This window comes from Myxocyprinus asiaticus, chromosome 22 (genome assembly GCF_019703515.2).
Source record: "Myxocyprinus asiaticus isolate MX2 ecotype Aquarium Trade chromosome 22, UBuf_Myxa_2, whole genome shotgun sequence".
Taxonomy (NCBI): Eukaryota; Metazoa; Chordata; class Actinopteri; order Cypriniformes; family Catostomidae; genus Myxocyprinus; species Myxocyprinus asiaticus.
Genome location: NC_059365.1, coordinates 38,856,820 through 38,883,630, shown reverse-complemented (window position 1 = coordinate 38,883,630; position 26,811 = coordinate 38,856,820). Strand labels below are relative to the sequence as shown.

Here is a 26,811-nt window from a genome sequence, read left to right as displayed (position 1 = left end):
CAGGGTTGGAACAACATAAGGATGAGAAAATAATGACAGATTTTTTTATTTTATTTTTTTAAGCTGATATGTGTCATTTTTGGATGTTAAAATTCTTTCTCCTATGCCAGCTTAATGTGCAGAAACAACTATAAATAAGCAATTTGCAGGTTGATTTATACGGAAAGTGTAAACACTGTACCACTGTGGCACTATTAATCATTGATCTGTTTATTTGAGCTGCCCATCTAGTCTGACACAGAAACATTGGCTTGACCAATAGCGTGAGTTTTGGGCATGACTATCTTTTTGTTCGACCAATGGAAGACAGAGGGTGTATTCAGAAATCTGTCTGAACACAATGTTTATTTTTGCACTTCCGTTTGGTGACACTAGTGTCGAAGAAATTACACACTTCAGCTTTAACTTATAAGACAATAAGTTCACAGGGCCTGTGTGTGTTTGTATCTGTAGACAGTGAAGAGATGTATTCTGGAAGAAGAAAGGCAGAGATCGCAGACTGTGTGATTGAACTCGGTGGGACAGAGAGAAATCTGATTAATAAACAAACTGTTTCTCACCAGCTTCCATATGCCAGTGAGACTCTACCAGCACCTCGACTTTCTTTATCAGACGCAATGATGCTCTGATTAACCCAGATGCAATTAGAACAATCTCACACCCAGGGGGGATCACCAACTACACACACACACTGCATTCAAACAATGCACTTTACAGTCTTAAACTTTAGTTCAGAGAGTGTATGCTAATGTATCAGAGTTGTTATATGCAAAAAATAAAACGTGTGCACACACACATACTTTACACACCTAAAGGAAAATGTTGTTACTCAAAGATTGATCCCTCACAGCTAGTGAGATTTAATGGATTTCTCAGTTATGGTTCATTTAAGTAACAATTTTGTGTAATATTTCTCTACGAAAATTTGGGTCACACTTTATATTAGGTGGCCTTAACTACTATGTACTAACATTAAATACATACAAGACTATGTATTTACTGTGTATCTACACTGTTCTGCAAAATGCCCACATTTGCTGCTACTGAGGTTGAGGTACAGGTAGGTTTAGTAGTAAGGGTAGGGTTAGACTTAAGATTAGGGTTTAGAGTTAGGTTTTGGGGTAAGGGTTGGGTTAGGGGTAAAATTAACAGTGTAACAACAAATATAAATAAATGCAAGTACTTTAAATGTAATTTCAATGCATTAACATGTATGTACATAATAAGTATAAAATGGTTAAGTATGCAGTGATTAAGGCCACCTAATATAAATTGAGTCCAAATTTTGTTTCAAGAAATTGTGTGTGGTGCTTGACCGAGCAAAGCTCATTGCCACCATTTCAGGATGTTCTGGGTGGTTGCTACAGTAGGTGGTCACTTAATAACCCAAGTCAAAAGAGCCCACTAATCTCTATGATAGTCTGGGCCCTAGATATGCATCAATGCAAGTCTATGAGATTTGTTTTTACCTGTTTTATAGACTGCCAGGCAAAAATTGTAAGTCCGTTCACTTAGAAAAGTAATAGCTCAGATAATTTGTCTTGGAAGAATTTGGTACTGTAAAATAAATGTTTCAGTTCATATTGAAATCGCTGACTTTTCATTACAGACTTGGCAAATCTGAGCACATTTTGAGAAATCTCTTTTGAAACAATAGAGGAGACACGTGAGATTACCAGGCACTGTTTCTCTTTAGGAGGAAGATACGAGAGATTACTCAGTTTGTTTCCATTTATTCTCACTGCTGATTCATTCTTATTCATTTGACAGATGCTTTTGTCCAAAGCAACTTACAGCACATTCAATGTTTACTTGTTATAAGGACGTGGATTGCCTGGAAATCAAACTCATAACCTTCCGTTTGCTGCACCATGCACTACCAGTTTAGCTACAGGAATACTTGTTCTCACACACACACACACACACACACACACACACACACACACACACACACACACACACACACACACACACACACACACACACACACACACACACACACACACACACACACACACACACACACACACACACACACACACTCCATCTTTCAGACTAATACCAGAGGCAGAAAACATAAACGATAGATGAGTACAGTTGTATTCTTTTATTTCAGATGGTATATTATCATGGGTCACAGAAACAGTGAAATCAGTTTTTACACCTGATGGGAAACAGGGCACAAAATAGAACCAGACTTCTGAAGATGAGCAGAGAGAAAGAACCGGTGAGGAACCGGTGCAGTGAAACAGGTCCGAAGTGTGACCCAGAAGGCAGTGGTTGAGGAGGGGCAGATGTGTTGGGGTTGTTAAATGCAGATCCAACATGGTAAGGAGAGACATGCTCAGACCACAGCAAACTCAACTTGACCACTCAACCCATCTAGTAAAATGACAATCCAAAATTTATCTTGTGTGCTATTTTTTCCCCACTTCAACTTTATGATGTTATGTCACATTAAACATTGACAGTGAATGAGCATGTAAAGCAATGAGGCAATCTGATTGGCTGGCTGAAAACATGACCATTAAAAGCAAAACTGAAACAAACAATTCGACCCAGAAGGAATTTTAGCATTTTGATTTTCCAATTTGAGGGATAGGGTACAACAGGGCTAATGCCCCAACCCCCTACCCCCAGGAAAAAACTTTTGATTTTATTTTCTCCCAAAAAACTTAATTGCAACAAAAACCTGATTTTTAGAAGAAAATATCAGCTCTGTAGGTCTATACAATGCAAGTGAATGGCAGCCAGAACTTTGAAGCTCCAAAAAGCACATAAAAGGCAGCATAAAAGCAATCCATACAACTAAATCTATGTCTTCAGAAGCGATATGATAGGTGTGGGTGAGAAACAGATCAATATATTTAAGTCCTTTTTTTTTTTTACAAAAAATTCTTCTCCTTGCCAAGTAGGTGGTGAAATGCACAAAGAATGCAAATCGCCAAAAGCAAAAGAAGAATGTGAAAGTGAAAATGGAGATTTATAGTAAAAAAGGACTTAAATATTTATTTGTTTCTCACCCACACCTATTATATTGCTTCTGAAGACATTGATTTAACTATTGGAGTCGTAAGGATTACTTTTATGCTGCCTTTATGTGATTTTGGAGCTTCGAAGTTTTGGTCACCATTTACTTACAATGTATGGACCCGAGATATTCTTCTAAAAATCTTCATTAACAGAAAAGCCAAACACATCTGGGATGGCATGAGAGTGAGTAAATGGTGAGAAAATTTTCATTTTTGGGTGAACTAACCCTTTAAATTATCACATTTATTTTGAGACAAAATACTTATCATTTTCAGTTTTGTTCAAGGTGATTAAATCAAACTTCAATAAAAGATTTTTTTAAATTTTTTTTTTCATGAAAAATGTTCCAAGTGGGCTCACATTGTCTGATCCAATCACAATTGAGATTCCGTTTATAGAATCCTTCACCAAGCGCAACTGAAATTAACAGGAAATAGTGCACCCTTTTCTGAAGTGGTAATTTGCATGCCTCAAAAGTATTTGCATAGGTTGACCTATATCATTATATCACTATGACCCTGTGGCGTAAAAGGGCCCCTCACCTCCTTTTTTTATAAATTGAATTTTAATTTAACAAACGTTTTATTTTTAAAAAAAAAAAAACGTTTGTTATTATTTCTATTCACATAAATTATGTTGCTCCATTAGTATTCAATAAAACGTCATTTATTTTTTCAGTCTTGATACATTTTGCAACTAGAAAAAGCAAATTTTCCATAAGGCGTGCGTTTAGCCCCATTGTACCCTAATGGTATTCTGAAGAATGTGTTTAAACATGATAAGATGTGTTAAACAGAGTTGAAGTAGTACACTTTTGAAAGCGTAAATTACCCAAAATATTAAATAAATGAACATGCAAGCAGCGGGAAGAAGTGTACAGCTTTGGAAATCTGCTGAGCTTTCTGTGTGGGCCTGCACAAGATCAGATAGACTAAAGGCAGAGTGTACAGTGTTAATAGTTTCATTAAAATTAACTCAAGAAAAGACAAAACAAATCCATAAAGTCGTTATTAAAAGTGAAAATAGAGTTATGACAAAAAAGGCATAACTGCACTCCATTAAAGAGGATTAAATACAGACACTATTTTGGGCGTCTTCATTAGAAATACATTAGCAGTGGTGATTATGTTCATGCAATTGATGGTGCATTGTGGGATGAAAAACAGTGACACACAGTCCAGTGCGCTCACAATGCAGAGCCAGAGGAGAGAGAGAGAGAGAGAGAGAGTCAACATCAGTACCGCTGAAATGAGTTTCAGTACGAGTGCCTGCAGCTGCCAAATAAATCAGTGTTCGCATACTATAATAATAAAGCTATGAGCCTACAGGGTAAACTACTCTCTCTCTCTCTTTCCTGTGTTTCGCCCTCATGCAATCCCCCCCCCTCGCTCCATCAAGCTACCAGCTCTCTCACTAGGGTGCTTTTTTCTCTAACCCATACTCTTGCTCTCCTCCACTTTCTCCATCCCTTTATCCCATATTGTGTGTTTATCTCTTTGCCGTTCTTATGCTCCCTGCAATCTAGTGCTCTGCGCAGACGATTTGCGGTGGCGGGTTTCTCCTGTGTACATACGGCACAGATGGATGCGGAGGAAACGGCAGATTTATATTAAGCAAATCTGTGTATGTGCCAAAACGTGGATGTAATGCCGCACACACAAATAAACATAAACAGCGAAAATTGCTACGGCTAATTTAGTGTGGGTCCTGTCTCTATTGCTCTGTTCCAAAACCTAGTGAGCTGCCTTGTTGTCTACTGCCAACATAGACAGCTGCCTTCTAAGGCAGCTTCCTAAAAGAAATGAAACGACTGATTTGTATAGTGCTTGATAGGCAGCAACTTTGCATGCCATATAAATAATGCTCAGTACACAATTGATTCCAATAAAGCGCAACGGTATGGTTCTAGAAGTAAATTCCATAATTTTTTTTCTATAGGTGACTTATTTTTTAACAATAACTTATAAAACTTTAAAGCCAGACCTGCTGCGTGCTCTTCAGAAGCTTTCAGTCTGCGTTATTTCAACATATTTAAAAAAAATGTTTTTAATCATGTTTAAAGAGCACCTATTATGGTTTTTAAATGTGCCTAATTTTGTTTTTAAGGTCTCATACAACACATTTACATGCATCCAAGGTCAAAAAACACTTTAGTTTGCTCATAATTTAAATTGCAGCATTACCTTTTTTCCCAGTGTCAAAAACGACTCGTTCAATGATCTGTTCTAAAGGATTCATTCTAAACTCCTCCTTTCAGAGAGCCTACTCTGCTCTGATTGGTCAGATGTCCCAGTCTGTTGTGATTGGTCTACTGCTTAGTGTAGTGTTTGTGGGCGGGTCAAAGCTGTTCGCGAGCAGCCAATGAAGACCAGAGGCGGGTTTTTGTTACCAAATTACGTAAGTTAGTACAGGAAGTAGGTCTGGAATTATTAACGACTCGTTTCAGGTGTTCAGAATCGGTTCTTTCTTTTGGGAGTCAATAACTCCATTTGTCGTGCACTTTGATTTTTGAAACTTTGCAGACTTTTTTACATTCACAAACAGCTATATAACACACTACATGAAAAGTAATGTTTGAAAAACCATAATAGGTGCTCTTTAATAGTGGAATTTGTGGTAAAGGACTATACTACCCATGGTCCTGAAGAGAAAAGATCCACCAATCAGAGAATCGCGGCAAATAAACTGTCCCAAACCAGCTCTGCAGTGACCACCCATGACATACTGCGAATGATGTAATCGAGTCTGTCGCTCTACACTCTCAAACTACTTATATATTTTTATATATCTTAATATTTTGCAATAAAATTAAAAGATATTGTTTCTATACTTATAATTAACAACTTTAAATCAATGGTTTTATATTTATGCATCATTTTTCATTTGAATACGTCATTTGCAATGCTTCATGGGATTGTAGTTCATTCCCTCATAAAAGACGTTAAGAACATAGTCTTGTACCTTTGTTATATTGTCCGATTTTCAAATACATTTTTGCTTCAAAGTTTGTAATGTTGTGATTCACCTCAAAGCTGGTTGGTTGGTTTGGTTCATGGCTTACAACTTTTTTATGAAGGATTTTATGAAATCCCAATGGAAAAAATAAATGGGGAAAATACTTCCAGAATCAAGACAGCTGAAAAGATGGGCGGGCACTGTTACACTCTATAGAGTTTGACATTAGTATGCTAAGCTAAAAACACGATTCTCCAATAAGCATGCTAGCTGACATAAAATAATTTTGGAAAGTTGACATGTCCTGTGGTGTGAGATGCTATACTTCATATTAGGGCGGGGTGATAAAACAATATAGATATTTATCGGGAAAAAAACATATTTTCTATATCGATGATGAACTTTTGAGTAATTTTCAATATTTAGCCTGTGTTCTACACCTAGACAATCGGATTAGGTACGTGTCGCTAAAAATGCAAGCAGTTCGGTAAAGTTATACACACACAACAAGCTTTAACTGAATCACGGTCATGAAATAAGCCTGTTAGGAAGTATTAGCAGGCATGGAAACTGGCAATGAGGCTTGGTAGCCACTAGCTAGCAGTTAGCTCTCCGGCTAATTTAACATCATTGTGTACCAACAAGACAACACTGACAATGCAGTACAACAGCTATCAACTGAACCCAACAACAACTCCATCAACACCATTGCTGTTTATTTATGTACTATTTAGTTGAACAATTTTTCATGATTCATACAGTAGTGCTGTCAATAGCAAGAAAGTGTTTCTTCTTCTTGTGATGTTTTTGGTGGTTGCAATCCAGCTTTTGTTGAATTACCACCACCTACTGAACTGGAGTGTGGAGCGTCACAAGAAAGTCTTTCAGTGGAGTCAAACATCAGCTGAAGATGATGAAATTGGCAAAATTTCATTATAAAGAGGTCACACACCTTATTTATGTAGGATAAAATCCTAAACTGAGTGCACTTTAAAGGTAGCGTACCCTATGGATTTTACTCGTTATGTTTAATTCATTCATGAGGTCTATCAAACATGTGTAATGCAGTTCCATCCCCATTAATGGTATGAAATGTTATCATGATAAATATCGATATCGAATGATATGAAAAAATATCGTGATAATTTTTTTGGCCATATCGCCCAGCCCTACTTCATATACAACCATTTTAAGTGAACTAGTGAAGGCAAAAAGGATTTTAAAATGGTGAAAAACTTAAAAGACATTCCTTCCAGTTAGAGGACCTAAGACATACATTTTCCACATACACATAATGCATTAGCTACCCATAAAAATGTTTAGCACATACAAATATTGGATAAAATAGTCAATTTTTAATTAGACTTAAATATTTTTATTGATACTTTTCAGTAATGAATTAAATATATTTTTAGTCAACATTTCTTTCACTTAGTACTCCATCTTGGATTAATTTTTTCATGGATCTTGTCACAGTGCATACTGTACATGGTACTGTATATTGCTTTCAAATTTGGCCAAAACAAGGTATCTTAAAGGCATCAAAAGTTGGCTTCCTATCTTTCGAAACAGCCTATGCATCAGGAGGGTGGCTATGATGTCTAAGGCCAAGTCCACATTACATTTTTGAAAGCGTATTGATTTTTTCTACGTTTATGCCTCTCATCCACATTGACCTGTGTTGTCCTCCACCAAAAATGGAGTGTTTAAAAAATGCTCTGCATTACCACATACTTTGGAAACAAGGCCATTTGAAACTCTGAAAACAGAGTTCTTAAATAAAAAAAGGGTTATTTTGGATGTGGCCTTAAATTGCTATGTAGACAGGCAGCTCACTAAGTTTCACTAACTTCTGTCATATCCTAACACTTTGAATTCACTAAACAGTGTGCAACTTTAGCGTGTGGTATTTCAGCACATCTTATTCACTAACCACCCGCAATCAAGTTTAAGCAGGTGCAGTCAGCTCTGAATATGTGCTGCGTCTTGAGTATGTAAATTAAGTCATTGTCATTCCTTTCCTTTCTATGTAAATTAGGCTCATTATAGATTGAGCTTCACTAACAAAAATTGCCTGGTGCAATTTACATCGCAATATTACCACCAGTTGAAAGCATACGTTAAAATGAATTTTATTTAAAAGAGTTTGTGTACATTTTCTTTCAATTATATTAGCAGAAATGTATTAAATAATGATCAAATGATGGAGAAGAGCATTATAACCTGAGTCAAGTGCACTTTTGGCATGCTTAAGAGATGATTCAGGTGATACTGTACAGTCCAGGTAGAGTGTGTCAGATTATGGTGGTCCACTGCATTCTCCGCTACAGTATATAGCGCTCAGAATCGGCCTGCAATATCAGAATTGCCCATGCAAATTGTGTTCAGCAACAATTTTGTGGGTGTGTTACGCCATTGCCTGATCTGCATAATTCCTCCGCTTTTACCAGGCGCAATTAATTCTTAGTGAATTACCCCCTTTTTCTCTTACTCCCCAAACTTTCCTGCAGTGAGCATTTATTAAGCATGGCTTTTTCATTTTTTTTTTTTAGAAAATTTTTAATGTGAATTACTGACACCCATGCCTTCCCTTTCCTCCTCTGTTGTCACTCATTCTCTGCCTCCCTCCGTTATGGCTGGGCAGATGACACTGGTCCCCGATAACAATTAAAAAATAACAACAGCCATCATAAAGGCTGCCCGCTATTTTGACAGGTGCATCAGTCCAGAGGCGCACGCGTTTCTTCTCTTAATTAACCCTACTGATTGAACGGGCATGCTGCATGCCTCGCTGACCTTGCCACAGAGGAGAAGACGCTGAAAAGCATGACGTCTGTTCAACCAGAGTGTTCCCCTCTACGTTCCTCAGCATAATAGATCAGTTCACAATCTGATTAAGTCGTGTCAGTGTAATCTAAGGTGCTTCATGTGAATGCGAGATGAGATATGAGCACTTTAGCTAAGCTTTATTTTCTTCTGGAGAGGAGAAGGAGGGAGGCGAATTTCTCACATAGCCCACACATAATTCATTTTTCCACGTGTCTTTACGTCTGGTACGGTCTAGATCAAGCTATACTGTTTTAACTGCGAGCCCATACGAACGTATACAACACATGGGAACTACAACTGCTTTGTGATATCTTTAGTACAGTCAGCTGCGGTTGCATACGCAATCAAAACACACAGACCGGGAAGTCCGCATGTCTAGAAAAATTGGGCTGTGCGCGGACACTTAATGTGAACTGTGCTGATGAAATTTACATCACACGCACTGTGCGCAAGGAAAACAATGTATACTTTGGCCTTAAGGCTGTTTTCACACTTGGTTTCAATAGTTTGTCCTAACCCAAGATTCTTCTCCTCTAATTATTATATTTTTAGTGGCAATTCTTTAATTTAACATACTAAAAGCTTAGCATTGTAAAAGATGTGTCTTTAAATTCATTGCTATTTGAAGCATACACAGCCACACACATTCACACCCACATCTTTGGCCACGGTCGTGTCTTAAGCTGTTTTTTTTTTTGTTTTTTTTTACCCCCACTGTGATTTTTGCATTTTTAAGATGATGCGTCAAGTTAAAAATTGCCTCAAAACCAACACAGTCTCATCACAACTTGTAATAATTTGTACGAGATGGTGAAATCTTAAGATATCGTATGACTTGGTTCGTACGAAATGGTACGACATTTATTCACATAGAGACCAATCAATCAGCAAACAGAATTACAAACTGATACAATACAGGTATCAAATTTTAGCTAGCCTCCTATCCAACACTTTATTTTAAGAAAGTAAACATCTGTGAACAAATTTGGTTACTTATTCCATATGTATGCAGTACAAATGACTGATGTACAGGTATGTCAATAACCTGTAATACGTTTCCCTCATCCCATTCCAACCACAAAGTCTTCTTTCTTCCACTGCACACAAAAGTTTGTTTACTATTTAAAAAATTGTTAAGTTTACTGTTTGGAAAATGGTTAAGCCCTGTACACACATGGAGGGACTTTATCGCTTGATGTCTCCAGTCCCTGTACTGTGAAGTCGCTAGTGGGCGTTCCTTCTGCTTTCGCACTAACATTATTGGTAGCCTGCATGTCTGGTGGTCATTTCTCTTAAAAATCTGAAATGGAATGCCTCAAAAATGAGACATATTGCCAGTAAAACTAAGATATCATTCTAATTTGTAAAGGAATCCAAAAAAGCCAAAAATGAACATTCTGCAGGGGAGAGTGTTTTAATATGAACTGCAGCAGTGCTCATTGCATCATATCATTAACAAGACGAACAATCTATCAATGTTGGAATCAAACTCACTCAGACTGCTGATAATTTCTTTTCCAGGCAACATTTTTTTTAAAATATATCCATAAATGTTGTTGCAGACGAATCATATAACCCAGAAATCGCTCACAGAAACTTCAACCAGAGACTATTTAGCAGAGATGGGCCACTTCTGTTCAAATGAATGGGAGAACTGGAACACCAAATGGTCAATGGATGTAGAAAGGAAGTCCCGCCTTACAAGTAAAAGAGTAAATTTTTTGTGTAAATTGAGCTAAAGAAGCACAATGTATGATACCATTGTTATCAGATTTTACTGCTGATTTGAAATATGTTCTTTGATCATAATTTTGACCAACTGTTTTTGACATTTCGGTCTTTCCCCATTTAAGTAGATAGGAGTTGCACTTGTATGCTGCTTGTTTACATAGAAAAATAGCTGCCTGATTGGTTTTATTGGTTGTCACTCCCAAAAGTTGTTCCTCATTTGCATAAATTGTAACTTTTATCAACTTTCTTAAGTAACTGGTCACACCCACATCTAGTCACCAGAGGTCGCTGTCAGTTGTGTCAGGCTTTAGACTTTATGGTTAGATTTAAGGTTTAATTTTTGAGTTCGGAAAAGTCGTAATAATATTGTTTGTTGTTTCTTTTACTTTTCTCTATGGGAGTAAAAGTTGAACGTTTTTGTACAAGCCAACTCCATTTCCTACATATGATTTCTTACAATTTCGCCATATCATACTAATTATTATGAGTTGTCATCAGACAAAATATGTTGGTTTGGAAATGCGTTTTAAAAGTTGGACTATTAAAAACTGACATGGCATCTTAAAAAACACTTTCTGTGTTATATTTATATAAATATAATTATATAATTTCAGACATTTTCAATGGCATTGCTTTAATTTAACCTCCTGAGATCCGAGTGTGACTGCTGTGTGCATTTTCTAAATAATTTTCTAAATAATTTTCCTAAAAATTGATGTCCACAAATGTTGTACAATTTTACATATTTTTTAATCAAATTGTTTATTATGTTTCATTATGTTTATTATGTTACAGACATTACATCAGAAATTAGCATAATTAATTCTGATTCAAAGTAATGGCCAGCATCATTCAATTACGGCCAAGCATGATAAAATAAATAATTATACATTATCAATTCTGAATCTAAGTACTATTTACCATTGTTTCATATCTGCCAAACATGTTGAGTGGTCCAAACATCATCTGCAGCCTGAAACTGAACTTTTGACCGGATTTTAGGAGTGAATGCACTTAGCTGCATAGGAAAGATATAGGATGTTCCCTTGCTCCCTATTTATTGAATTACTTAACCTCCAGTGTGTTGTCTGCCTGCACTGGTCTCAGAAAGTTCAAAATGCACCTTATTTTCATCCTAACTCCGTATAAAGCCTCTGAAAGCAACATTTTTCAGGTTTTGGATGAACTCATTGATTCTCTATGTGAAAATGCACTATAATTTCAGGATTTCTAAGGAAAAAATTATCTAAAGTACACATTAGTGTACATTGTGTTTAGCAGCATGGCGCTTTGCGATAAATTGCTCAAATTTAAAAAATGGCATATCGGATGAAACTAGAGACTCTAATCTTTTGACTCAAACAGTTTTCACTGTAAAAAGGTTATTAGGTTTCTTACCAGATGTAGTTTTGTTGCTGTTTCTCCAAAAGACAAACTCTGCTGTGGTCAGCGCCATGTTGTTTGGTCACAAGACTCAATGCGTCAAAAGTTTAACCCTTTACTGACATCACAGAGTCTCCTGAACTGAGATCAGTCAGTTTAAATTAATTTAAATTATGCATTTGCGTATAGCAAATCCAAAATACAACGTCCACGCATGTGTATGCGAGATCACACGAGGATATATATTTTAACTTTTTCATTGGCAATGCTTTAATTTAATATGCTAACAGCTATGTGTGCTGTGCTTAGCTGTAAGTAATGCATGGAAATCCTCTCGTAAAAGTTGCGTCTTTAAATTCATTGTCTTTGAAGCACAGCGGCATATATAGATGGGTTGCTTAAAACACCTGCATTATGCTTCTAATCTGCTGCGTTTCAGTTACGAACTGTACCACCTTTCAAGTGGACTTGGGTGTGGCTTGGTGGTGCACAGCAAAGTTTGGAAAAAGCCTTCACACCAAACAAACCAAACTCTGACATCAAACATCGTGCCCCATGACTCTAGTTTGAAAGTGCCCAAAGAAAAACCCTTCTGGAGGGAAGCAGAGATGCTGTCTTTTACTTCCATGGATATACACGAGAACGAATGGAGAGAGGGTGGGACGAGAAGAAACGAGACTGAGAAAAAAGCATCAGTGTCAGCAAAAGATTTATAAGAGAAAAAGCATGTGATTCCAGACTGCATGTTTCTTTTTTCTGGAGGGTTTAAGTCTCTCTCTGTCTCTCGTTTTTTTCCCCCCAAGATCTATTTCTGTTTCTTTCCCATCACAAGTAATTCTTTGCCGTGAACACACAACAAGATAAACAGTTTGTGTTGTAAGTCATTATCTCTGTGAAAGTAAAACAACAGGCACCAAGAGAAGGTACAGGGGCGACAGGCGGCTGGAAAATGACTTCCTGTTTTTTTCCCCTCGAGTTCTAAACCCAGACCGGACTCCGACACCTGCAGTGCGACAATATATTTATTTATTTTGCTTGTTTATTTCTTTATTTCGGCTTTATTACTTATGTTTTTTCTGTTCAAGGTTCTATTTATGCCCCTGGTTAGTGCACAGTCTGCGCTGAGTCAAAAATGAAAGCACATCGCAGATAGAGCAATAAATGAAAAACGCTTGCATCTGCGCGATCGGCTCTGCAGCAGGGCAGAGGCGTGCGTGTGTGTGTGTCTGCGTGTGTGATTAGGTGTGTGACCTGGCTTGTGAGACATAGAGGTGTGAAAAATGAAAGATTCAGGAATCGTGCTCGACAAGTTTTTTTCCGATGTCAACGAGCAGCGATGTCAAGCAAATCAAACTTACATGAACACACACACATACACATACATTTTGTCTCATTTCATACAAGTTCAGCAACAATAAACACAGCGGGGTTCTGAATGCAGGCTGCGGTGCAGAACACGTTTGGGCATTTAGGGAAAGCCATGTAGCGAGTCTTAAGCAGCAATGTTGCCTAGTTTAACCCACTTTTTCATTTCATATCTGAAGCACACTGACATCATACAATAGATACAAAGTACGATCAAATCACTTGATTACCATAGGCTGTAATCAACGCCAGTTAGTCCTAGGAGTCATGACTTGTGATTCAAATGATTCAGGTGGGGAATCAGATTTCGAAAGTAATTCCCTAATGAGCAAGCAGCTATATCTATAGCAGACCCTCTTCCCTAGAAGGAGAAACAGAATGAATGAAAAGGAAAGAGGGATAGAACAGTTTTCCTCTTGTTTTGCTCTCCTCCACCCTCTAATAAGTTGTTCTTGTCATCCATCTATAAGAGGTCTTAGAGTCTGGATGTATGTACTTTAGTACAGTGTGTTTGTGTGTGTATGTGTGTGTATAAGAGTGTGTGTGTGAGTGGGGTGTCTACCCCCAGCTGAGGGCAATCAGCAGCACAACTGAGAGCAGGAAGTGAGGGGTGGAGAGGGTGGAGGCTGGGCTGTGGATCCGGTCGGCCTCGGAACCCAGGTTAGTGACTGTCGCTTTCTCTGAGAACGGAGGGATCACGTTGAAGCCTCCTGCAGTTTCGTCTTCTTCCTCCTCTTCTTCTTCCTCTTCTTCACTTTCTACCACCTTTAGGAAAGAAAGCAATCGAGAGAGTGTTAGAGAAAGCTGTATGACAGAAAAATCACAAATAATATCTTTTTAATGTCTCAAATATTTCTCTTAGACAGCGATCAAATTAAATGGAGACAAATGGACGTCTTGGCTTAATGGTGAAGGATGTCATTTTTTCGATGTTTAAATACTTTCTCTTTCCAAGTTTAACCCTCGGAGATCTAGCGCAGCAGAATTGCAACGTTTGTTTGAAGCATTGAAATAATGTTTAATTTGTATTAAATTAAACTACACATAACAATAGCTGAACTGTATCACAACAACAGTTTCATCAACAGGGATTAATTGTCACAGATTGCTAAAGTCTCACAAAAGGTCATAGCTAGCTGACACAATGCTAAAAAAATGTGAACAAATTAAGCAATTTCCTGAGTAAGTATTTAACCTGTAAATTTTTTCCCTAATTCCCAACATATTTACTGATTGAAAAATTATTACATCCCCCAAAAATATCAACTTTGGTAAATTTGATACAGTTGATGTAAGTGTAGCAAAAATGCAACTTGTGAATTAGTGCTTAAACTTTTTCTATATTCACACAATGCAGCCTATTCAGCAAATCATAGATAAACTACTCCAAATGATATTCGGCTGTTTTCTGTGCTGTTCTGTCATAATAAATAAATAAATAAATAAATAAATCTTTGTTTTATGGTAGCCTATTCATACTACATTAAATATTCTACATTACATAGAGAGTTTTTTTTTATTACACTAGCAAATATATCATAAAAGACAAAAGACCTCGTTAGTTTTAAATGGTTATATTTCTTAAATGTTCATAAACTTGTAATACTGCTTGCAATACATTATGTTTTCACTTTTTTGTGTTGAATTATGGTTCCTTGATTAAAACATAATTATGTCTGACATTATTTCTCAAAAGTTGACTTTTTTCTCATAATTGCGAGTTATAAACTTGTAAACAAATTAACTTGTAATTGTGAGATAGAAAGTCACAATTGCAAGATATAAACTGCAATTTACAATACAAATTTGCAGTTGTGAGTTGACATCTTGCCATTGCAACTTTGTTTCTCACACTTGCGACTATTGAACTATGAAAAATAAAGTCATAACTGTGAGATTAAAAGTCAGTATTACAATTTGTTGTCAAGTTAAACCTTCCACTTACTGTCTAAAACAGTAGTGAAATTTTACAAACCTAATTGGCCATCATGCAATTTTGCATGAAAACGTTCATTTAAAAACACTTTCAAGAAGGAATACATATTGACAGCCCTAATATATATATATATATATATATATATATATATATATATATATATACAGGTATATATAGTTGAAGTCAGAAGTTTACATACACCTTAGCCAAATACATTTAAACTCAGTTTTTCACAATTCCTGACATTTATTCGTAGAAAACATTCCCTGTCTTAGGTCAGTTAGGATCACTGCTTTATTTTAAGAATGTGAAATGTCAGAATAATAGTAGAGAGAATGATTTATTTCAGCTTTTATTTCTTTCATCACATTCCCAGTGGGTCAGAAGTTTACATACACTTTGTTAGTATTTGGTAGCATTTCCATTAAATTGTTTAACTTGGGTCGAACATTTTGGGTAGCCTTCCACAAGCTTCTCACAATATGTTGCTGGAATTTTGGCCCATTCCTCCAGACAGAACTGGTGTAACTGAGTCAGGTTTGTAAGCCTCATTGCTCGCACATGCTTTTTCAGTTCTGCACAAAAAATTTCTATTGGATTGAGGTCAGGGCTTTGTGATGGCCACTCCAATACCTAGACTTTGTCCTTAAGCCATTTTGCCACAACTTTGGAGGTATGCTTGTGGTTATTGTCCATTTGGAAGACGCATTTGCGACTGAGCTTTAACTTCTTGGCTGATGTCTTCAGATGTTGCTTCAATATATCCACATAATTTTCCTTCCTCATGATGCCATCTATTTTGTGAAGTGCACCAGTCCCTCCTGCAGCAAAGCACCCTCACAGCATGATGCTGCCACCCCCATGCTTCACAGTTGGGATGGTGTTCTTTGGCTTGCAAGCTCCACCCTTTTTACTCCAAACATAATGATGGTCATTATGGCCAGACAGTTCACTTTTTGTTTCATTAGACCAGAGGACATTTCTCCAAAAAGTAAGATCTTTGTCTCCATGTGCACTTGCAAACTGTTGTCTGGCTTTCTTATTTCAGTTATGGAGCAGTGGCTTCTTCCTTGCTGAGCAGTCTTTCCGATTATGTCGATATAGGACTCGTTTTACTGTGGATATAGATACTTGTCTACCTGTTTGTGTCAAAAGATGACCTTATGAGAAACATCTGAGACACAGTTGATACTTGAATGAATCATAACTGATTAATCTCCTGAGTCTCCTGAGCTATGAAAGGTCAACACAACTTTCCTCTGGGAAGTTGGAACGGTAGGATGTTGAGCATTTGTCAGTGGGAGTGACGGAGAGATTGAGAGGGAGAGGGATTAGGAATAAACGATAAAGAGAAAGAGAAAAAGAGAGCGTGAGAGAGAGAGACAGACAGATGGGTACGAATACATTAATATTAATGAAGTTTGACTGATGCACTGCTGCTTGCAAACACCTTTAGCTAATCCTTTCAGAGAGAGAGAGAGAGAGAGAGAGAGATCAAGAAACTGAGAAGCACAACAAGAGAGACAGATCAGGAGAGACAGGGACATTTGGAGAGGAGAGATTTGGAGGAGAACACAAGTGAGTGAGACAGTGTAGGAAATAAATAAATGACAACAGAATTGAATCCTTTTTGTCTGCGGGCCCAGATTATCTCTAAACTGAATGCTGTGGTGTGCTGTGAGAACAGAGGATGTGAACGGTGTCCAAACGAGAAAACACACAAACACACAGATCAGAGAATATTTTTTTTGATAAAGTCAGGACGCCTATGGACACAGCTGGATTATTTGGTTCTCTTTTATGTGGGAAGCAAATATACAATCCATTTTACAATAGATAGTCAAGTAAGCATTGGTATCATGGATGCCCTCACTCCCTGAAGCCCTAAAGGCTGACTGGCTATCTAGAAATGACATTGGTGGGATATTATGCTAATGCTACTAACTTGGCTAGAGGGTCAAGGTTTGGCTGGTTAGCTTTGGCAGTTAGCCTCTAATGGTAGATGTGTCTCCACAGACGGCCATTCAAAAGTAGTGATGCATTCTGATAAATTTTTTTTTTTTTTTTTTGCAAGCAACATATAAACAAATAACATAAATCACAAATAGTTAATTAGATTATAATAGATGTTTCACCAGTGACCATTTTTTGTAGCTTTTAGGAAGTCCTAAGTATACCATTATACTGATAAAAAGCATAATTCTCCATTGACGGCCATTCAAAAGTAGCCATGTATTCTGATCAAATAAATTTTTTATAATTATGATTAGTGATCAACTAATATGGTTTTTTTAATGGCCAGTGCTGATATCTAGAGAGCAAGGTGGCCGATAGGCAGATATAATGCCGATATACAGTACTGTATATAGAGTATATATATATATATATATACACACGATCAGCCACAACATTAAAACCACCTGCCTAATATTGTGTAGGTCCCCCTTGTGCCGCCAAAACATCGCCAACCCGCATCTCAGAATAGCATTCTGAGATTATATTCTTCTCACCACAATTGTACAGAGCGGTTATCTGAGTTACCGTAGACTTTGTCAGTTCAAACCGGTCTGCCCATTCTCTGTTGACCTCTCTTATCAACAAGGCATTTCCATCCGCAGAACTGCCCCTCACTGCATTTATTTTTGTTTTTGGCACCATTCTGAGTAAATACTAGAGACTGTTGTGTGTGAAAATCCCAGGAGATCAGAAGTTACAGAAATACTCAAACCAGCCCATCTGGCACCAACAATCATCCATGTGATTTCTAATCAGCCAATCATGTGTTAGCAGTGCAGTGCATAAAATCATGTAGATACTGGTCAGGAGTTAATGTTCACATCAACCATCAGAATGGGGGAAAAATGTGATCTCAGTGATTTGGACTGTGGCATGATTTTTGGTACCAGAAGGGCTGGTTTGACTGTTTCTGTAACTGCTGATCTTCTGGGATTTTCATACACAACAGTCTCTAGAATTTACTCAGAATGGTGCCAAAAACAAAAAACATCCAGTGAGCGGCAGTTCTGTGGACGGATATGCCTTGTTGATGAGAGAGATCAACAAAGAATGGCCAGACTGGTTTGAAATGACAAAGTCTACTATAACTCAGATAAACACTCTGTACAATTGTGGTGAGAAGAATGCTATTCTGAGATGCGGGTTGGCACTGTTTTGGTGGCACGAGGGGACCTACACAGTATTAGGCAGGTGGTTTTAATGTTGTGGCTGATCGTGTGTATGTATATATATGTCACGATCGCCGGTGAAGATTCCTCAATGGATCACCGGAGGTCTCACTCACCTGAATATTAATATTGGACTACATTTCCCAAGTGCCCACATGCCTGGACTGAGTACCCCACACCTGCCGCATATCACTCAGACTATTTAAGCCCGGTGTGTGTGTTCGTTCATTGCGAAGTCTTGTTTGCCCCAAGTACAGTTTTGCTGCCTGCCCCGTTCCTCTGCCTTTGACTACGTTTACTGCCCTGTCTCTGATATTGTTGGTTACCCTGGTTATTCTACCCCCGCCTGTTTGTACCCTGAACTTGTTGTGTTTTAATAAACCGCACATGGATCCCACTCAGCCTGGGTCTTTGTTATAGAAGACTTCGCCATCTAACGATCCAGCGGTCCTCTTGCATCTGTCCAGTGAACTCTCTACCCAAGCTAACTTACTGGCATCTCACCAACAACAACTATGCCGACTCAGCACACTAACGGAAGAGTTAGTGAAATCTGTGCAGAGTCTCCATCAGCCCGCACCTGTTCCCCAGCACCTCAAGCAAATCAGGTACCAGTCTCAATGCCTCACAGTACAGTAACTGCTAACCCAAGTTTAGCCTTTCCAGTAAAATTTGACGGCACCCCAACCAAGTGTAAAGGCTTCCTCATGCAATGCTCTATGTTCCTGGCTCAACAGCCCTCATTATACCCGACTGATGATAGTAAGATCTCTCTTGTGTGTTCACTGCTCACCGGTAAGGCGTTGGAATGGGCAACAGCTGTCTGGGCCAATCAAGGACTAAACCACACCACTTTCAATGAATTTATTCAACATCTGTGTGAGGTTTTCAAACATTCTGAGGGAGGAAGGAGTGCTGGGGAACAACTGCTTGCACTTCGTCAGGGAAGTAATACTGCAGCTGAATTCGCTCTGTCTTTTCACACTCTCGATGCGCAAACTGTGTGGGTGGAAGACACATTAAAACTGCTGTTTCGTCAAGGATTAAACAATGACGTGCAATCGGAGCTGGCCTGCCGTGATGAAGGCAGAACCCTGGACCAATTCATTGACCTCGCTATTTGTATTGACAGTCTCATTTGCTCCAGGAGATCTAATCGATTTACCAGCCCTCTCACTCAAACACACAATCACAGGGTAAGTGTGTTGTTTTCCTCTATCCAAACCACTGCTTGTATTGAAGTGCCAGTAAAATTAACGTTCCTATCAGATACTATTATCACTAAGGCCTTGTTAGATTCGGGGGTAGCGGGCAACTTTATTGATGAATGTTTAGCCCGACAGAATAAGATACCACTAATTCCTTGTGACTCTCCTCTGGCAGTGGCAGCGCTAGATGGGCGTCCCCTGGGGACCAGCCAGGTACTGTACACAACCACTGACCTCATTCTGCAAGTTGGAATTTTACACACTGAAACAACACGCCTCTTCATCATCCACTCTCCACACAACCCAGTTATCTTCGGTTTACCCTGGCTGCAGGATCATAACCCACAAATTTCATGGCATTGAGAAGCAGATAATGCGATGGGATCCCAGCTGCTCATCAAAGTGTCTAAAATCAATCATCCCTATGTCTGTGAGTACCACTATGGTGACTAACGAGTCCAACATAGCACCACATATACCTTCTGAGAATGCTGATCTGTTTGAAGCCTTCATTAAAACCAAAGCCTCGCAACTACCACCGCATCGATCTAGTGACTGCGCCATTGATCTGTTACCTGGTACCTCACCACGTAGAGGTAGAATCTTTCCCCTGTCAGAACCTGAGTCTCAAGCCACGAAATCGCACATTGAAGAATAACTGGCCAAGGGTTTCATTTGTCCATCCACTTCACCGGTAGCAGCAGGATTCTTCTACTTGGGAAAGAAGGATGGGGGTCTTCGTCCTTGTAATGATTATCGTGGTCTAAATGATATAATGGTTAAATTTAGATATCCCTTACCTCTGGTCCCCGCAGCGTTGGAACAACTAAGAACTGCTAAGTTTTACACTAAGCTTGATCTACACTGCGCATACAACCTCATTCGCATTCGAGAGGGGGATGAATGGAAAACTGCCTTTTCTACCAGCAGCGAGCACTATGAATATCTCGTTATGCCATTTGGACTGTCCAATAGTCCATCTGTGTTCCAGTCTTTCATAAATGATGTATTCAGAGACATGCTTAACCAGGGCTTAATTGTATATATAGATGACATCTTGATTTATTCAGACACCCTGGAGGAACACATCAAGCAGGTCCAGGCAGTCCTGAAGCGTCTCATGGAACACCAATTGTATGCCAAAGCAGAGAAATGTGAATTCCACCAAACCTCAATCTCCTTCCTCGGTTACATCATCAGTCCAGAAGGGGTGTCTATGGATGAGGACAAGGTACGGGCAGTTCTAAACTGGCCTCAACCCACTACAGTAAAGGAACTATAACAATTCTTAGGATTTGGCAATTTTTACAGAAGATTCATCCGAAACTTCAGCACTGTCGCCGCTCCACTCACCGCCATGATAAAGGGAGGTAACACCAAGCTTCACTGGTCTACGGACGCCATCCAAGCCTTTAATGAATTGAAAAGTCGCTTCACTTCTGCTCCTATTCTGCATCATCCTGATCGCATCGTACCTTTCATGGTTGAAGTAGACACATCAAACACCGGTATTGGCGATACCCTCTCTCAACGCCTAGGTAATCCTCCTAAGCTTTTCCCTTGTGCATACTACTCAAGTAAACTCTCCTCTGCTGAACAGATTTATGATGTGGGCAATCATGAACTGTTAGCCATGAAAGCAGCATTTGAAGAATGGCGACACTGGCTGGAGGGGGCCAGACATCCATTTCTGGTATTAACAGATCATTGCAACCTCGAATACCTGCGCTCAGCCAAACGACTAACCCCAGACAAGCCAGATGGGCACTATTTTTCACTCGTTTTAACTTTTCAATCACTTATCATCCAGGATCAAAAAACATCAAGGCCAAATCACTATCCCGTCAATTTGACTCCACTCCTCAGAATCCCTCTCCAGAACCCATCATCTCATCCTCTCTGATCCTAGCTCTGGTCCAGTGGGACATCATGTCCGAAATCTCCTAGGCACATGCACAGAACCCGGCCCCTCCAGAATGTCTGCCCAACCGAACGTTTGTGCCACCTAGTCTACGATAAAAGTCATCCGCTGGGTGCACTCCTCCACAAGCTCTAGCAATCTAGGTATTACTACCACATTACAATTACTAAGAAATCGGTTCCTTGGTCCCACATAGCCATTGATTTTTTCACTGATCTACCCATCTCTCAAGGTAACACCACCATATTAACTGTCATTGATCGTTTTTCTAAGGCATGTCAACTAATACCCCTGTCTAAGCTTCCATCAGCCTTTGAAACAGCAGAACATCTTTTCCATTATGTGTTCCGCTACTATGGTCTTCCTGAAGACATTGTCTCTGACCAGGGCCTCAGTTTACATCAAGGGTTTGGACAGCTTTCTTTCGACTACTTAATGTCAATATAAGTCTCACTTCAGGTTACCACCCCCAGTCTAATGGCCAGATGGAACATCTGAATCAAGAACTCACCAAATTCCTTCGCATGTATTGTCAACAGAATCAAGCTGACTGGAGCTGCTTTGTTCCCTGGGAAGAATACGCACAGAACTCGATCCTCAAACCCTCCACAAAACTGACGCCCTTTCAGTATGTTCTGGGGTTCCAACTCCCTCTATTTCCATGGTCTGGTGAACCGTCTGATGTACCTGCTGTTAATGACTGGTTTCAATGAAGTGAGGCTGTTTGGGTTCAAGCTCATGTCCATCTACAGCATGCCATAAACCAGGGAAAAGAACAAGCTGACCGCCATTGTCGCCCCAGTCCCAACTACATTCCAGGACAGTGGGTGTGGCTTTAAACCCGGGACCTTCGTCTCCATCTACCCCGCGAGAAGCTCAGTCCCAGGTATGTGGGTCCATTCAAAATTCTAAGACAAATCAATCCTGTGTCATATTGCCTCCAATTACCTGCTAATTATCGTATTTCTCCCACTTTCCATGTCTCTCTGCTGAAACCTGCCAGTGGTCCGAGGGTGGAAGAGGAAGGCAGTGGTGCAGGCCCCTCACCCTTGATCGTGGATGGCGAAGAGGCATTTCTAGTGCAAGATCTGCTAGATTCCAGACGTCGGGAAAGCCAGATCCAATATCTGGTAGATTGGGAGGGGTACGGTCCGGTGGAGAGGTCCTGGGTCAAGGCGGATGATATCCTCGACCCCAATCTCATCGCAGAATTTCATAGGACTCACCCGGAGAAACCGGCCCCTTGACCTCGAGGAACACCTCGACGTCGGATCTGCTCTCGCGTCAGGATCCGCTCATGGGGGGGGGTGTCTCTCTCACGATCACCGGTGAAGATTCCTCAATCGACCACTGGAGGTCTCACTCACCTGAATATTAATATTGGATTACATTTCCCAAGTGCCCACATGCCTGGACTGAGTACCCCACACCTGCCGCATATCACTCAGACTATTTAAGCCCGGTGTGTGTGTTTGTTCGTTGCAAAGTCTTGATTGCCCTGGCTATATTTCTGAGCATTATTACTTACTGTGTTGATCTGCCCGTGTTTGACTCTGCTTTGGATTTACCCTGTACGATTCTCTGCTGCCTGCCAATCACTGTGTTTGCCTGGACTATCTCTATTGCTGTTTTGCTGCCTGCTGCGATCCTCTGCCTGTTTGACTACGTTTACTGCCCTGTCTCTGATATTGTTGGTTGCCCTGGTTATTCTACCCACGCCTGTAAAATTAGGCATTCACCAGCCACTGTATCAGATATACAGTATATACACTGATCAGCCACAACATTAAAACCACCTGCCTAACATCGTGTAGGTACCCCTTGTGCTGCCAAAACAGCTCTGACCCATCAAGGCGTGGACTCCACAAGAGCTCTAAAGGTGTCCTGTGGTATCTGACACCAAGACATCAGCAGCAGATCCTTTAAGTCCTGTAAGTTGCGAGGTCCTGCCAGTAGGGGGCGTATGCATAAAAAAAAATGTGAATCACCAAAAACACAAGAAGAAGAATGTGAAAGTGAAAGTTAAAGTGGAGATTGACTGAGCAGGGAGGAGAATTTATAGTAAAAATGGACAAAATATTTATCTGTTTCTCACCCACACCTATCAAATCACTTCTGAAGACATTGATTTAACCAATGGAGTCATATGGTTTACTTTTATGTTGACCTATGTGATTTTTGGAGCTTCAACATTTTGTCACCCATTTACTTGCATTGTAATGACATACAGAGCTGAAATATTCTACTAAAAATCTTCATTTGTGGTCTGCTGAAGAAAGAAAGTCATAAACATCCAGGATGGCATAAGGGTGAATAAATGATGAGAGAATTGTAATATCTGGGTAAACTATTCCTTTAAAACTCCATGATTACGACACCATTTCACTTGCTTTTAGCATCCCCCGCTGGAAATTTCAATAGGAAACTGCAGCAAAACGTGTAATAACACACGTAAATTCTTTTGCAAAAATGTTGCCATGGTCACGTAAGACCAGCCTGGTTCACGAGACCAGGCTGCCACAGGATTGACGACAAATGAAAGAACTAATTCGGTGAAGCTGCCTACTAAGACTTATTGAGTCAGTTAAACTTTGCCGGTCGGCCATAATGAAAGGAAAATAAAGCTGACACCCTCATTACAAAGCACAATATAATCTGACTAAATGGAAGAGCAAATCGATAGAGATTTAATTCCTCACCATGATTGTGTTCTTTGGGGCCTGTGGGTTCTGTGATTATTTCTGAATGAATTGAAGGTGGCAGTTCTAGCTGTTGGATTCCGATCCTACAGTGATCTCTTTAGAAGTTTAGATACATGTGACATTTGTGTATTAAAAACATGACATCATGTAATCCAGGAAAATAATATATTAAAGTACGACAAAGACCAGCTAAGGTGTCAAAACAAGGTCATCCATGTAGAAGTCAAAGGATAAACCTTTAGGTCAAAGGGTCATGAACTTTAAGCCCATTGATTTGATGGAAGAGATGGTTCTCTTTAAAAGACGGTAAAGAGACATTGCATTAACAAAAACTAAAACTCTTATTCATCACATAGATGAGATGCTATGAGAGATCAGTGTTCACTCCCTTTTACCAAAATGTGTCCAACCAGGGGTCATCGCTATAATGTAAATGTGTGACAGACATTTTGGTTAAAATGCTATTTTTAGCACTGAAACATAAAATATTGACATTTTCAATTATATTACCAGCACGGAAGTGTGAATTTGGGGTCGATCTTACTTACAATTTCTTTGAAGGTATCTCTTGTGGTAAATGGTAGTTTTGCTTTGACAAGTCCAAATACTAATGTGAGGTACTTTGTTCATGTTCAACTTTCCCTTGGCTAACAAAACTAGACGTGAGGTAAACTTTCCCCTGTTCTTGCCTACTTTGCCTTGTTAGCAAACTGCTTCTGTTCAACAGAAAACATGCCATCTGTTTTTCCTGATTAACCCATTTTCTCTCACAAAAAACAAAAAACTCTTTTATCCCACAATGGATTAAAAGTGCATTTCACTAACATTTTGCCTGAAATTTCACAGTTAGCTAGCTAGAGCAACTAACTGGAAATAAATGTCTTGTTTGATTAAAGCTCGGGCTCTGAACCCTGAGAATTCACGCAATATAGTGCAACCTTAAAATTCTCTTATAGATAGATATACAGTGTGGCTAATTAGTCAGAAATAACTTTACCAAGCATTATACATTTTAATTTAATATACTTTTTCCTATAAATAGTTTTGCCACGAACATATGCTAATCATGCCACAGACACATTTGTCTGTGTACATACATGTTGATGACCCCTGCGTCTAATCCAAAATCAATGCAGTAAATTAGCGAGGAAGTTTAGACACATCCCACCACACACACACAGAAAACCAAACGAAATGCAGTGGGAGGGATTCTGAACAAGGGTTTTTGTGCTTACTGTAGCGACTGCAGGGGCGATGGCGTGTGACCGTGTGTTTCCGCAGTGACATGATCAGCTGCGCATTAAGAGGTTCAGTTCTCTTCCTGAGATCCATCAGTATGCTACAAGTGGCAGGACTGCGGGTTTGTTCGGCCCATCAGCTCTTGGTGCAGTCAGACGAGCTGGATGAGATGTTTTAAGTAGTTGATGTAGCAAAGGGGCAAAATTAGCCACAAGGCCGAACCACAACAAGAATTAAAATCCTGTTTGTTTCGAGCACTGAATTTACAGGTTGGTTAGTTCTGGTTTGGAGCTGGTCTAGGTGGTGGACCAACACAGCCATGTTGTTTGCCATCAAAACATGGTGAAGCTAATTGACTAACATGTCTTTCTGGTGAAGCTAGTTGCCCAAGGAAATATAGAGGGTTAAGCTAATAAAGAGTATTTTTATTTTTATGAAAAGTTTTTAAGACTCACTGTTTTGGGTTCAGGCAGCAGGTTAATGTTCAGCTCATAACGCTGGACCTGGGGGGAGGGGCGAGGAGGAGGAAAGGGCGTGCCCTCGACTGGACGAGGGGTGGAGCTTCCCATGCTATCAATTGCATTACCTGTCAGGTAAAGAGGCGGGGTACATTTTAGATTGCAGTACTGAAAGTTTTTACTTCCAAAGCAGAGGAAAAGAAAGGATTATGATCTAGAACATAAAAGGTGGAATCTTACAAAAATGTCCTGTCCTTGCACAATATATCTAAATATCTAAATAATGGCACAATGGTCCTAAATATAAGCATAATTGCCTTTGAACAAAATATAATTTCTTATTTTTGTGGTCCTGGGGTGAAATATGACCCGGACATGTTTGTGACATTTACACAAAATACTTAAAAAAAACATTTGTGGCTTTTATAATAATAATTATAATAATAATAATTCTTTTTATTTGTACAGCACCTTTCATAAATCAAGTGCAGCTCAAAATGCTTCACATATCAGAAATTAAGTCGAAGAAATTGACTGCATTAAAATAAATAAAAGTTTATAAAAAATTATAAATAAAATATACATAACAATATATATTAAATGTAATAAATTAAAATAATAATAATTTTAGTCCATGTCTGTCAGCTGTGAAGCCATCTGACAAAATTGACGAAAAAGACATTTCAATTTCATTACAAATTTCCATCAAATTTTATTTTTGTAATCCCAACAAAATTAAATTAATACAACTTCAAATATTTAGCTTTTTATTTCTTATTATTTTATTCTGGTAAAGATTACTCAATAAAATTTGTTGGAAATTTATTATGAACTTGAAATGCATAATTGTTTTTTTTTTAATTGCA

General features: G+C 39.0%; 1 protein-coding gene across 1 annotated transcript in view; it reads right to left on the bottom strand.

The window, feature by feature from the left end:
• Positions 1-9,646: 9,646 nt before the first annotated feature.
• Positions 9,647-26,811, bottom strand: part of LOC127412722 (GDNF family receptor alpha-4-like) — a 43,960-nt gene continuing 26,795 nt past the window's right edge. Inside the window, exons 7-8 of the mRNA XM_051649326.1 lie at positions 25,943-26,073; positions 9,647-14,061 (exon numbers count right to left, since the gene is read on the bottom strand). Of these exons, the coding sequence (XP_051505286.1) occupies positions 13,855-14,061; positions 25,943-26,073 (338 nt within the window). The 3' untranslated portion in view covers positions 9,647-13,854. The remainder of the gene's footprint in view (positions 14,062-25,942; positions 26,074-26,811) is intronic.